Raw genomic sequence first — 13631 nt, forward strand, 5'->3', positions numbered from 1 at the left:
AGCAACAAGTTTAAAGTCCTACACCATTAAAACCCTGTTTTAGTAGCGTGCATTTTTCCTTTTTTCTCCAGTCAGAACAGCCTCAGAAGACTAGCGATATTTAAAACAGATTCAAAATCTAAACCCAGATCAGAGTGATCAATTTTCATTCATTCTCAAGAAAATCATGAAAATGTCTTTATATCCCATCACTAGAGGAATGAGATTAATTTATCATCACTTTATAAAAAAAGAGTTCACAATGTCATTTCTAAATCATTAGCATTTAGATGAGCAAACGGAACAAGCATCAGAGGACAGATTTTCCACTAGTGGATGGAAATGCTTTATGTTTAAAAGATAAAATTTTAAATACTAAAAAGGAATTCCCATTAAGAGAGGCTTTTGTGTTGTATCTGGTGCTTCAGCGCAACTGAAACTGTTCTAGAGCTTTCTGTAGGTTATTCTTCCTTTTCAGTGTTGTTTCTCTCCCTCTTGTTTAATGTTTTGTTAATGAAAAGAACTGCTAGCCATTTCAAGGGAAAAGATTTCAAGCCAATGCTATTCTTTGTAAGTAACACTGCCACATTGCTGGCTATGTGTCTCACTTCTTAGCAAAGCCAGTACTGTAACATGGTGCCATCTAAACAAGCAATTATCCTGAACTAACTGCCTCTGCGTGAAGCAGTAAACTGACAGCATGCACACACCACATGCCTGGAGCAAGCCAGAGAAATACCACAAAGCTAGCGGGGTGCAAAATTTGAGGCAACGCCACATAGAGCACTAAATTTAATTTAAACATAGAGAGAGATTTCTTGTGTGATGGGTAACTGCTCTGACAGTAAAGCAGCCACCTACACAGACTCACCTGGAATCCTTTAATTCAGTAACAAGTAGAGACCCCTCATCACTCTTCAAATCGCCTCCATTCATAAACACTTCACTGGCCTTCAACTCTGACACATCTTGTTCCTCAGATTCTGTAGAGATCAAGCTATGCGCAGTCCCTAAACAACCCTCTGCCTCCCCCTTGACTTCCTGGGCTAAGTCAATGCCATTTAGCTTTCCTGAAAGCAGGGGGGGGAAAAAGAAAGAAAAAAAAACAACTTTCAGTAACAGAACTGCTATTCTAAATGAGTAAAATTCAAGTGCCAAAATGACCTTTCCTGGCCAAAGCTCAAGGCATTTGGCTTCAATAGATTCATTTCTCTATAGACAAGTTGCCTATAACAACATGAAATTTGTTTTCCGTCTTTAAAAATACACTTGTAAAATGAAAGCACGCTGCCTGCATTTCACACTCAAATCACTTTTGCATTTGATCATTTTGTCTGTCTCTTGTGGTACGGAACAGACCACGATTTACTCTCTGTTCAAGCCGAGAGTCTCCCTGGCATTTCTGACCATCACAATGCTATTATGCGAGTGACCTTTTTAACAATTCTTAAACATCGCTGCGACACTGACTGCCACTTAAACCTGACTCATCAAGTTTCCTTACCTGGTTGATCAGTCTTCTCAAGACCCAACTCTTCCTCCTCTTCAATGTCCTCTCCCTCCATAGCCTCAGAGGCAGACTTCCCTTCATTCTGCAACTGAATTGCCAGAGTGTTATTCAGAATAACTCACTACCCTCTAGTGTTTCACAAATGGTTCAGTCACAGCTCCCATGCAGGACTATTCTGTGCCCAGCAGTAAGCCACACTAGTCCAAAGGCTAACAGACAATCAGGTCACCCAGCAACACTTGTTCTGCTGAGCCACAGCCTGTAAAGGAATGTGTGGGACCCACTTCCATCTCCTACCTATGAACTATTCCTGAGTTCCTTTTCCCCTCATTTCTCCAAGGTGTGTGCTAAACATTTCTTGATTTTCAGGGTCTTTGAACCTTCAGAGGAGGACAACTACTCCTCAACATAATACATGTAATTTACCACAAACCTTAGGTTACTACCTTAACAAGAATTCATCCAGTTTACTGTAGCAATCCAAGGGCCATCCAAGATTTGCTTTAAGCAAACAGATGAAGCCAGGAATTTAAGTTTTCTGGGGAAAAGTAGCCCCAGCAGAATGCATACAGTTTTTTTTAAAAAATCTATTACTAAGCAGTGGGTATTTTTACCAATCTGCAAGTGACAAGGCCAGATCATATTGTTTCTTTATGTCTTGAACAAAAATGCATCAAGGATTTCTTGTCAGACCAAGCAAAGCAGAAGAATGTGTGCAATGGAAAGCTACTGAAAATTATTCTGGTGCACCAGAACTTTGCACTTCATGTGGAAGCCAGTTTGTGTAAGGCTAACAGAGGAAGACAGGATACAAGGATACAAGGCAAAGCCTTCTCTGGGAAGGACCTGTTCTGTCATTATACAGATCCAAACAAAAAAGTACCTTGGATTCATTTTGATCTGATTTTCGTGTTCTTTTCATTATTTCTTCGATTCTCTGTTAAAACAGGGAAAATATTTGCAATGACATACAGAGCTTTACATTTCAGCATTCTGGTTTAAATTTTCATATTTCATAAATTTACTACTTTATTCACCGTTTTTAAAGCTCACAAGGCAGAGCTGGCTTTTTTAAAAAAACCACACTACTATTTAAATGCATCTGAGACTGTTTGCCTGTTCGGTTTAACACTTCAACCACTATTTCAGGCTGAGAAACCTCTTGGCTTTCAAAACAGTATACCTTTTTTCTTTCAAGCCTTTCCTGCATATTTTGCTGCATAATTCTCTCTCTTTCCAGTCGCTGTCTTTCAGCTTCTTCTTGAGCTTTTGCTTCAGCTTCTTCTCTCTGAACATAAAACAAGAAGAAGAGAGCACCCAGTGCACAACTCAGTCCCAAGAGTCAAAAGCAGAACCATTACAGAGATTGTGGTTCACCACAGACAGGAACATCAGACAATCAGTATTTAACATTACCATACATTGAGCTAAATGCCAATTACCCAGCTACTGACATGAATATATACTACTATGACATTCAGAAACTGATCTAAAAAGAAAAATGATGTGCATAGCTATATTGTGATTATGCAAATGTTCTAAATGTTTTTGAGCTATGTAGGGTTTAAACTATACTTCAGGATGAAGATTTGTCTAAGGATGATAATTTATAAAGTAACAAGACAGCAATTAAATTCTAAATGTGGCAAGGTTAACTTAAAAATCTTGGCAGTCAGGTATTACTACCAAGATACTTGGTACTGAACAGCTTCTGTTCCTTCTACACTGAAAAAATCTTTTCCAGTATGACTGGAAAGAAGATAGAAGCATAGTTACCACTCTGAATAATTGTTACAAACTTAAACAAGCTTTTAAAGAAATGTTCAGACACATGTCAATGCTATCCATAAGATACAGCTCTTTAAACACAAATAATTTCATTGTAAAATTGCTTTCATTTTCAAAATTAATGTCATTTAAAGAAAGTCCACTTTCTGCAAAACAGCTTCCTTCAGTTAAAAGGACGCCTTTGTAAAGGTACACAGACACTAGCTGTGGAAGACTAGCTACCGAAAAACAGACTTTGAAACACTACCAATCTTTCTTTTTAAGGAATCAGAGCAAGCCAGATGACTTTCCAGACAGACCACCTCCTTATAATCTGTAGCAGTAAGCTGGTAAAGTGGGCTCAGTACAAATATTTTATGTATGCAAAATAGCATCCCAGATGGCTAAAAAAATTTCCAAAATACCTGCTTCTGTCCCACACTTGAATTTAACAAATGTTGGGAAAAAAGATCACATAGACTAGGGCAAGGAAAGGACTTCAAGACATTCTCAAATCCATCTCAGACAGGATGAACTCTGCTTTACATCATTCCTGTCAGAGATTTGTCAAAACTGTTCTGTGAAAGAAAATCAAAGACAACCCCCTCAAAAACACGTCAGCAGCTTGTATGAGGAACACAGTTGGAGCCTACAGATATGCAGACCTGGTGTTGAAGCTCTGCAAGTTTTTCCTGCTCTTCCTGTTCTCGGCGGATCCTCTCCTCTTCAGCTTGTTTTTGTTGTTCTTCATAAGCCAGTCTCTTTTCTTCCTCCTGCTTGCGGAGCAGCTCCTCCCGCCGTGCTTTTTCCTCAGTTGCTCTCTTGGCCATTTCTTCTTCTCTGATTCTAGTGTGCATAAAGATACGTTGCTTTTGGTGTGGATTTACAAATCCAGACGAGTCAAAGGATAAAGCAGAATAACTTGGAAGAAATTGTCTAAGAATACATAAATGTTCTTTGCTGATTAAGTCAAGGCCAAGGCAGGTTGCTCCAATAATGGAATGTTTGAGAACTGGATTAATCGACAATTTAATAAATACTACCTGCATCCACAACATGAATGAAGCTTTTAATGACTGTGAAACATAAATCTAGTGGATTTCCTAAAAGACTGTTTCTTCCATAGTTCAAATTCCAGAGATATACTGATGTGTACAGTGCCAGACCATGCAGATGTACACAACAGATCTGATGACATATTTCTGATAAAACATCTATAGCAGACTATATGCAAGTTTATGACAGCTTTATACCCATGAGTGGAAAACAGACAAAATCTGATGTTTCATCATGTTCACAGAAATACAGACAGGTGACCCCTGATCTGGAATAAAGTTAGTCAGCACAAAGTTAATAATTTATTTTTAACAACTTCTATGCAGTGAACCAAATGCACACTGATTTATCACTTTGAATTAATTGGCTGCAACATTTCTGATTCAGATGTCAGGTCACTAACATGAGATTTAATGTACCATCAAACCACTGCCCGAGTTCATCAATGGAAAGTTTAATACAGAGAGGTTGGCTATTTCAAGACAAATACAAAAAAAAAAAATACAAGTGGTATTTTGAAATAAAAGCACCACTAGTGACTGGAAGGAAAAAAGAAACAGTGATTTGCACAACGACTATGCATTACATATATACTGAGACACAGATTAATGATACACACAGCAATTTGCCCAGTCTCAAATGGTGCCAGCGCCTGTCTCTGCTTCAGGAACTGCATTAAGATTTACAGGAACTTAAATTAAAGCTCAGGAAATATATACTGCTGGAGTATCCGTTCCAACCACACCCACCACTGAAAGCATCCCTTCCTTCTCCTGAATTGTTACCTTTCCTCTTCCTGTCTCTGAATTCTTTCTTGGTCTTCACGCTCTCTTTGCTCCCGTGCTAGACGTCGTTTCTCTGCCAAGATTTTAGCAGCTTCTTCAGCTGTGGTGGTCCCTGCTACTGTTTTGCTACCTGATTCTGCAAAGGTTAAAACAAACCGCTGTTAAAAAGCCCCAATAACTTAAAATTAAGAAAGATGTTATCACTGTGAAATGCGATTTTTCTTTTGGCCAACTGACCCACTATCTCTTTGATCAGTGCTCATCACTCCGTGAGTACACCCTGTATCTAAAGGCCCACAAGAGCCAAAGGGGAGTCCTAAAGAGATGCAGAGCCACAACATCTCACTGACACTGAAGCAGTAACAATTCATTTCAACTACACTGATCCAGCCATATTCCAGATGATACAGTTATTCTCCAATCACCATAGCACTTAAAAACATGTTTCTGAAGAGACACGGTTATTCTGTATCACTTAAAAGTGAAAAAAATACTGCTTTAGGAAATACACTTAACTTCCTTCTGATAAAACCGAATGCACATGACCCTAAAGACTAAATACTAATTTTTTTGACTTCTCTTGTTTCAAAACATTAATATTCATGCCTTTATAGAGTATCTTAGGGTGCAAATAATCACCATTTTATCTGGCCCTGAAGGCACATACTAATGACTTCAGCAATAGCATATTTCTACACGTTTTAGCAACAAATCAATTTCCAATTACATGGAGATCAAAACACCTCCAACCACCAGGTTAGCAGATATTTGTACAGTCCTGCAGTTTATGTTTCTTCATGTTCTGCCTGGTGTTACGATATCTGAACATCAGATATACTATTATAAATTAACATTAGGAAAAAATCCCCACAACCCTTACCATCCAGTTGCTCTCAATATATATAGAACTAGAATTTTTATCAGTAATTCCCACTCTCTATAAATATTACTGTTTGAATTAATCATCTGAATATTCAGAGAATTAGCTCTTGGTATCAGTAGAGCAATAATGTCGTAATGTTGGTGAGGACCTGCCTTTCTTTTTAATATTTCACAAATCGGCACATACATGTTTGCTTAACATCTATGAAGCCTTCAAGTCAAGGTAATTTTAATGAACAATGACATCAGGGTTTGATCAGTTATTTTGCTTCTGACCTAAAGACAATAATTCAAAACACAATGCCATCATTAGGAACATTAATACCTGAAAAGCTGCTTAAGCCTCATGGACACATAATCACTACCTGCAGCTGTAGGGCATAATTACACAGAGTAAACCCTCAGCAGCTGAATCACAGCAGTGTTCTGTGCATAAAAATTGTTCTTGCAGTCCTAGGAAAAGTATTCCAGCACTGATGGAGTGCAGTCACAGAGAAGTTTTCTAATATTTAGATTTACCCAATGCTAAAAAAGAAGCACCTCCCCAGAACACACATTGCTTCTGTTTTGGGCAAAAATGCAGTTATGTCGGTAAAAACAAGAATCAGCCACGACAGTTCCAAATTTAAACTCAGTCAAAAGGGGTCCTACTCCTTCTCCTCCTCCTCCCTGAGCGGGAAAGAACACTTCTTTGCAATTACAAGAACCATTAGCAGGATCTGCCTACTCAAGAGTTGCATGTGCTTTTCTTCCTACATTCAGCAACTTTTTGATTTAAAGAAAAGGAGGGAATGTTTCATTTAGTGTTGCCAGTATATAACCATGAAGAAATCAAAATGTCTCTCTTCCCCTCTACCACTTGAGTGTCTTGCTAGTTTAGACAAGTCACTTTTTACAGCAGAGGCCATCTTCTATTATGCACTTGCACAGCAACCAACACAGCAGTCCTCTTTTAACACCACTGGAATCTTAGTTGTATAAAATTGGTTGACATTTAATGTCAGGTTTAACCTATTGCCACCCCCCCCCAAACTGAACCTAAATAAGACAACTTAATCCTCAGCAAGAAGCCTAAAGGTTTTAGGCTTTTAGGTTATAGGGTTATAACATGATAATGATAGCTTGAAATATGATGAATATCTGGTATTGAAAATGCTAGAAGAAAATTAGTCACAACAATTCAGATCACCACAGATATGGAAAGAACAGGGCATAAAGACAAAAGAAAGGGTAGGACCTCAAGTCTACGGTGGACCTTCCCATTGCATTTTCACTTTTGAAGCTTTACTGATGTTTTCCATATGGTTACTTCAATCATGCTTTCATCTCCATGCACCCCTTGTATAGTCTGTTTCCATAGGGCAGGACATAGGACTTCCCAGTGGGATTGCTAACATGCCTTAAGATTCTTCCAGCATTTTATACTCATCTCCATTTTCCTTGTACTCCCACTGTCATTCCTGGTAAGAACTGTCTTTTCCTCAAAGTACCTTTTTGTGATGGAAGGGCAAAGAGAGAGATAGGCAAGAGAAATGTCTCAGAACAATTGTAAAATGAACTATTAGTTGGATGGAGGGAAGATTCCAACACATTTCAAGGCAAGTAATTTATTCACAATTAATACAGGAATCATATTCCAAAGCCTTCACTACCCAGATACAGAAACGTGAGGCTCCATGACAGTTTATTACCTATCATCATGCATAAGGTGAGAGCTCATGAAGGAGCACTTCTTATGCTTTAAGTTGAAACAAGCCTTTTAACTCTCAGAGAAGCTGCGAAAGGCTGCTGCCAGAAATGACAACTGCTCCAAGTCACTGAAAAATAAAAAGTGTTTTACTGCAGAACAGTATATTTTAGTAGGAAGACACAAAAAACAAGACAAAAACTTGATTGCCGTCTGTCAGCAACAGGCAATCAAGTTTAGTTTGAAGGAGAAGAGACTGTATGAAGATACAAGTGCACAAAGCTGAAATTAGGTTGAACCTACAAGACCTAGAGACTGATTTGCCACATGCCATTCACTGGTGTGCTCTGACTTCAGAAGCTGTCTGAAATATGGTATTGCACCAACCCACAGGGTGAACTGCCTACACAGACATGTAAAATGAAAATTGCCTTGAAAATTGAAAGCAACTTTTTCTTTTTAAGAACAAAGATTTTGCCTCACTTTGCAATATTGCAGTGTACCAAAAACATTCGAAGAGATAAATGAAATCATCTCTAAGCTGAAGAACATGCCCACTATTTCCTTATCTTCTATGTGTCAGAGAAAAAGAGCTTCACCGAGCCCCAACATGAATCGCTACAAAGATGACTAGCTTGGAGATTAGCAATAAAATAAAATGAAAACAGATAAACTGGGTTAATACAGTTCCAGAAGTCAGCGTAGAGAGGAGACAGGTGGGGCAGCCAGGGAACAAGAACACCTGTTCTTGTTCCAGAACAACTGGAAGATCCAGAAATAGGACACATTGTTATGGAGGTTTCAACCAACCGATGGCATTGATCACAATTAATTATGCCCCCTCTGAGGCATGCAAGACATTTATCACAGTAATGTAGCACATCGAGGGATGGACATTCTGACTGCAAAGATAAATGACGTTACACCAAAGACGGATGTGCAGCTTCATACAAACATCCACATTTGAGTATGACACTGGGCTTCCTTCTAGAGGAGCACATGCTCAAAGAACCGTACCATAAATGAGTTTGTCAGCCGAAGCCGACTAACACTATTTCACGTCCAACATTGAGCAGTGTCAGGAAGAGCCTCAGAAGTAACAGACAACTGCAGCAGCTGAGGAATGCACAACAGGAACCGTACATGCAGTAACGTGCAGCAAGCGTATGTTCCCACTTACCTTGTGTCTGAAGGTTTTTCACCTCCAGTATTGCCCACTGGCTGCAGCTTAAATTCCAGAGATCCCTCCTTTTCCCGTTAAGTATTCCCTATGTCCTTCTCCACAGAGAAGTGCCTGCCAGACCTCATCAGAAGGCCCTCCCAGATTCTGTTCTGGAGATGGCAGGTGGTATTCTTCCAGTAAGAGGGACAGAGGCTGTGCTTACTTGGCACGATGAAAAGGTCTAGGGAACTAATTGCTTATCCAGCGTATGGCTCTCCTTAATCTACCAAGATAATTTCTCAGTGTGACCTGTGAACTGACCACCTTTTCCTGAGGCAACAATGATTATACATTCACTGGAACAGAGACAGAGGCAGCCTTCTAGCTTTGTGAAAACTGGCTCTCAGCCTGTGATTCACCAGTAGCTGAGTTATTCCTCCAAGCAGGTCTCTACACAAGCAATTTTAAGAACTACCAACTGGACTGAAATACCTTTGCATAGTTTAACTATTGACTTTGCAAACCTTAGCTAGTAGATCTCTCAGCTAATGTGGCTGAAGTCCAAAAGGCAAACAGGATTTCTGCTCTTCCTAAAATAGTACAAGCAGTAACATTGAAAGCTCCTGACTTAAATCTCCAAGTTAAATAAACCGACTACTACACTAAAATCCACACTTAAAAGTCATACCACGTAAAATTGTTGTATAAATAATCAGCAATGAACAGCTTCTGCCTTAAAGCATCCTACCCTCCAGTGGGCTGCCTCATGAATGAATTATCTCACCAGTCCTAGCACACACTGGAGATGTCTCAAATAAGAGTGCATCAGTCACTGAGAAATGCTCACCTTCTTTGGTTTTTGTGCTAGCAGCTACCACATCCCTGTCCGAGACTGGTGAAGCACCTTGCTCTTGTCCTGTTCCTTCTGCGCCCTTATCCTTTGGTTTGCTCTCTGCTTCAGTTTTCTTTTTGGTAATGTTTATAACACCTGGTGTGAGAGGTGGACGTTGAATGGGTGCCGGTTTAGAGACTGGAGTAGGAGATGGTGGCCTTTGTTTTGACATGCTAGGCGAAGGTGGGCGAGTCTTTTGTCTGTTGAAATAAAGAATATTTTTCAGGGCTAACACTGAAAACTTCAAACACGCAACTGAGGACAGCAGTCTACTTTGGTTAGTTTACATTATGTACCTTGCTTTTAAAAATAAATCCACATGCAAAATACTGGTGCCTTCCTCATAAAACTCAAACACAGGATTCCGGAATACCCTGTGCACCTGGACTCACTACTTGTGGGCTAACATCAAAACAGGTGTGCTAGCCCTGACCTTCATTTACTCCACATCAAGGATGAACCCTGTGATTCCAATCCAAGAAACCTCCTACAAAAATACAGGCAGATCAACTTATTCAAAAGCTCACATGCTCCCTGTTGGCTTTACTGCAGACTACAGAAAACCAGGGTGTATTTCGTCTGCACAAAAGAGACAAAGGTTCATGTAAGGCCTGCTTCCCTACTGTGGAAAAGAGAAATTGGATCAAAAGTGAAGTCCTTATGTGTATAAACATGGCAAAGCACAGGTCATCCAAGTGTTAACAGCCCAGCTGTCTGAGGCAGGAAGCAGCCTTCATTTTCTTCTGAATAAAGGAAGGTATTTAACCTGGACACATACCGAACTGCAGAAGGTGAGGGAGGACGCTTCACCAAATTAGCAGGAGAAGGGGATCTTCTACGGGCAGACACAGATGGAGATGGCGAGGGAGGGCGCCTTAAACCAGAACCTGGGGACGGTTTTTCTGTTTCTGATTTCTAACAAAATACATAAAAACAAAATCATGCTCACTCTCTAGAATAGTTTACAGAAGGGCTGCTACCACAACAAACATACAAGTTCTCAACAAGACTTGCTTTACATTTCTTTTATGTTCCAAAACACAGACGCAGTCAGTATGTTACCTAAACTGAACTTCAGGAACCATAAGCACCAAACAGCATGCCTTTAAGGTACCAGGGAGATCAAGGACCATAAAATCCCAATTTGACTTCAATACTGTGGTTTTGAAGCAAATGCTATTGAACATTTCAATAAGCAAGGAAACTGCTGAAACAGGAACCCATCCTGAGCTGTTCCCCCCCGCTCCCCCAACCCCGATTAATACAAACCTAATTCGTGTGGGTCTTCAACAAACCTGGGTTGAATCTGGTGAACTTGCATCAGATGAAGATACAGAAGACTTCAATCTGTCGATGCTACGACTGCGCACGGGCACTTTAGGAGCTGGGACTGAGGAATTGATGGAACTGGCTGAAGCTGAACGAGGACAGAGGTGAGATTCTATAAAAGTTAGGAATTTGACAAGACAAAACGAGAACCAAGTGCACAGCATAAGAACAGAAGAAAAAGAAGAGGGAGAGAGAAAGAAAGATTGTGTGTGTTAGAAACCATACAGGGAAACACCACAGGCAGTGCACATTGCAACGGGTCATGGACACAGACGCCACCACCACACGATTAGTACTTTGGAAGCAACAGCACCAAGAATAAAACCATTGTGAAAGCAGCAGTCTGGAGTAGATAAAAATAAAATGCTTTTCCAAACAATGTCTAAATTGCAATACACCAGTGTTACTTTAATTTTAGTCAAGCTGCATCTAATCACAAATACTTCTGTTTTAATGGCTTAGCATCTTTCTTTACAAGTTCTTCATGACAGGTTCAAATTTTAAGCATGTTTTGCCCATACTCAGGGAGGAAATCATAGAATCATCATAGAATCATAGCACAGCTTGGGTTGGAAGGACCTTAATTATCATCTAGTTCCATCTCCCCTGCCACAGGCAGGGACACCTTCCACCAGACCAGGTTGCTCAAAGCCCCATCCAACCTGGCCTTGAACCCTTCCAGGGAGGGGGCAGCCACAGCTTCTCTGGGCAACCTGTGCCAGTGTCTCACCACCCTCACAGGGAAGAATTTCTTCCTTCTTTTCAGAGTAGTTATAAAGCAGCATTGCATTAGGAATCTGAGCATTACTTTATAAACTTTCCTTGTGAAATAAGCATTGTGCAACATTGTTTTATTCTACTTTCCCTTTCTGCCCCTTTATTACTACATATGCATGCCTTTTATCTGCATTAACAAATCAAAATAGGTGGTGTAAAAGAAATCTATCAAAAGGTCAACTGTTAAACTAAAATACCTTTCCTACCTGAAGTGTCAATCTTTTCACACATAAGATATTGAAATAAATTGTATCTTGTAATCGCTTTCTTCACTAGCGTAATTGTAGATGGATAAGCATACATAGATGTAAAAATCTACTTCTGAAACTAGATACTGGATTCTTCTATAGTCTGAATAAATTGTGACAGATGCCAGCACTTAATTTCGTAACTTTATGGAAAATACATTTTATTTTTATATTTACAGCATTTGTGCAAGGAGAACTGCATTCTGTTTGTGCACAGTTTGTGCTAAAGCACAGGTATGTTTCTACTGAAATGAAGAAAATACCTTTAAGTAAACTGATGAAAATGTAAAAGTTATCTTTAATTCAGCAATAGTGAATAAGTCACATGCTGTCAGTAACAGTGAAAAAGATGGTATTTCCCCACATGACATGAACTGAAATATTCATGGTGAAATAAAAGTGGTACATAGACAGGTGTGCAAAAATATGACCACTGACTACAAACCAAAAAAGTAAAAAATGATTACCACACAAGGTGAGCAGTGTAGAAATGTCACCATTACCAACAAGGACCAAGTTAAATGGAATAAGATAAAAAATAAAGATGGAAAAACATACTTAAGAGGAAACAAGCAAAACTGGGAACGCAAGTTGTAAGGTAAGAGAGGAGATAGGACTCCATATTGGTTCCAGATATGCATTTACCGGGGCACTATTACAACCAAGAACAGGTATAAAACACGTGGGATGCAGCTAGGGCTTCCCCACGATCCAGAGATTCCTGTGCTAGTACTAAGTTGAGCCACAGTGTGGCCTTGTCAGCTCAATCTGGACCAATATAAAATTGCTTGAGCCAGCCAGGGTTTCTCTACAGTGTCTTCTCCTAGTATGTCTCTACTTCTACAATCAGCCTGAGCAAAGCCAGCTCAGGGTTCCCTGTCCTTATGTTAAGATAACCCATTTGTCATGTTCCTACAAGAGCTTCTCCCCCTAAAGAAATTTAGGCTTTGCACTTATTCCTTTCAGCCTCCTTTGAAACGATATGTTTATTTGGGTTCTTCCCCTTTCATTTCCTAGCACTGTTCTCTGAGCAGTATATCTCAGATTCATTTGAGGGTACACCCAAATGCAGATCTCTGTCAGTTAAAAAAAAAAAACCAAAACACCAAATCACCACAAACAAAACCCACAATGAACACCAGCATCCTGTTCTCTGCAGAGCAAGTAAACTGGCACTGGAGTTTAAAAGCCAGTATTATTCTATGGTTTTGTAAAGTAAACATGCAACATAGCATATAAATTGGTTATTACTGACCAAAGAAAATACTGGATAAGTAGTATTATATATAACCATGTATTAACTGTCTGATTCATACTGAAGTGTAGCACAGTTAGCGACTATCATGTAAGTTCTTGCTTGAAGAGCAACTGCATAAAACCTTCAGGCTTTGCTGCCCTCCTGTTACCTGAGGGATCTTGTCCATCAGCCGATAATGTAGCAGCACTTTTACTCCTAGCTAAGGAGGCCTGTGTGGGGGCGAGGAGGCGACTGATTACGCTACTGTCCAGAGGACTGAGCTGGGAGCGACGAGCTAAATAATGGGAACAAATCAAAAA

The 13631-nt window shown here is 39.7% G+C and overlaps 1 protein-coding gene across 2 annotated transcripts in view; it reads right to left on the reverse strand.

Moving 5' to 3' along the window:
• Nucleotides 1-13631, reverse strand: part of MAP7D3 (MAP7 domain containing 3) — a 46742-nt gene that overhangs the window by 3358 nt on the left and 29753 nt on the right. For both annotated transcript variants that reach the window (XM_074834721.1, XM_074834722.1), the window contains 10 exons: nucleotides 13481-13606; nucleotides 11016-11161; nucleotides 10499-10635; nucleotides 9676-9920; nucleotides 5098-5233; nucleotides 3922-4102; nucleotides 2673-2777; nucleotides 2373-2426; nucleotides 1484-1577; nucleotides 851-1049 (listed from right to left, as the gene is read on the reverse strand). In XM_074834721.1, coding sequence (XP_074690822.1) covers nucleotides 851-1049; nucleotides 1484-1577; nucleotides 2373-2426; nucleotides 2673-2777; nucleotides 3922-4102; nucleotides 5098-5233; nucleotides 9676-9920; nucleotides 10499-10635; nucleotides 11016-11161; nucleotides 13481-13606 — 1423 coding nt within the window. The remainder of the gene's footprint in view (nucleotides 1-850; nucleotides 1050-1483; nucleotides 1578-2372; nucleotides 2427-2672; nucleotides 2778-3921; nucleotides 4103-5097; nucleotides 5234-9675; nucleotides 9921-10498; nucleotides 10636-11015; nucleotides 11162-13480; nucleotides 13607-13631) is intronic.

This window comes from Strix aluco, chromosome 10 (assembly GCF_031877795.1).
Source record: "Strix aluco isolate bStrAlu1 chromosome 10, bStrAlu1.hap1, whole genome shotgun sequence".
NCBI lineage: Eukaryota > Metazoa > Chordata > Aves > Strigiformes > Strigidae > Strix > Strix aluco.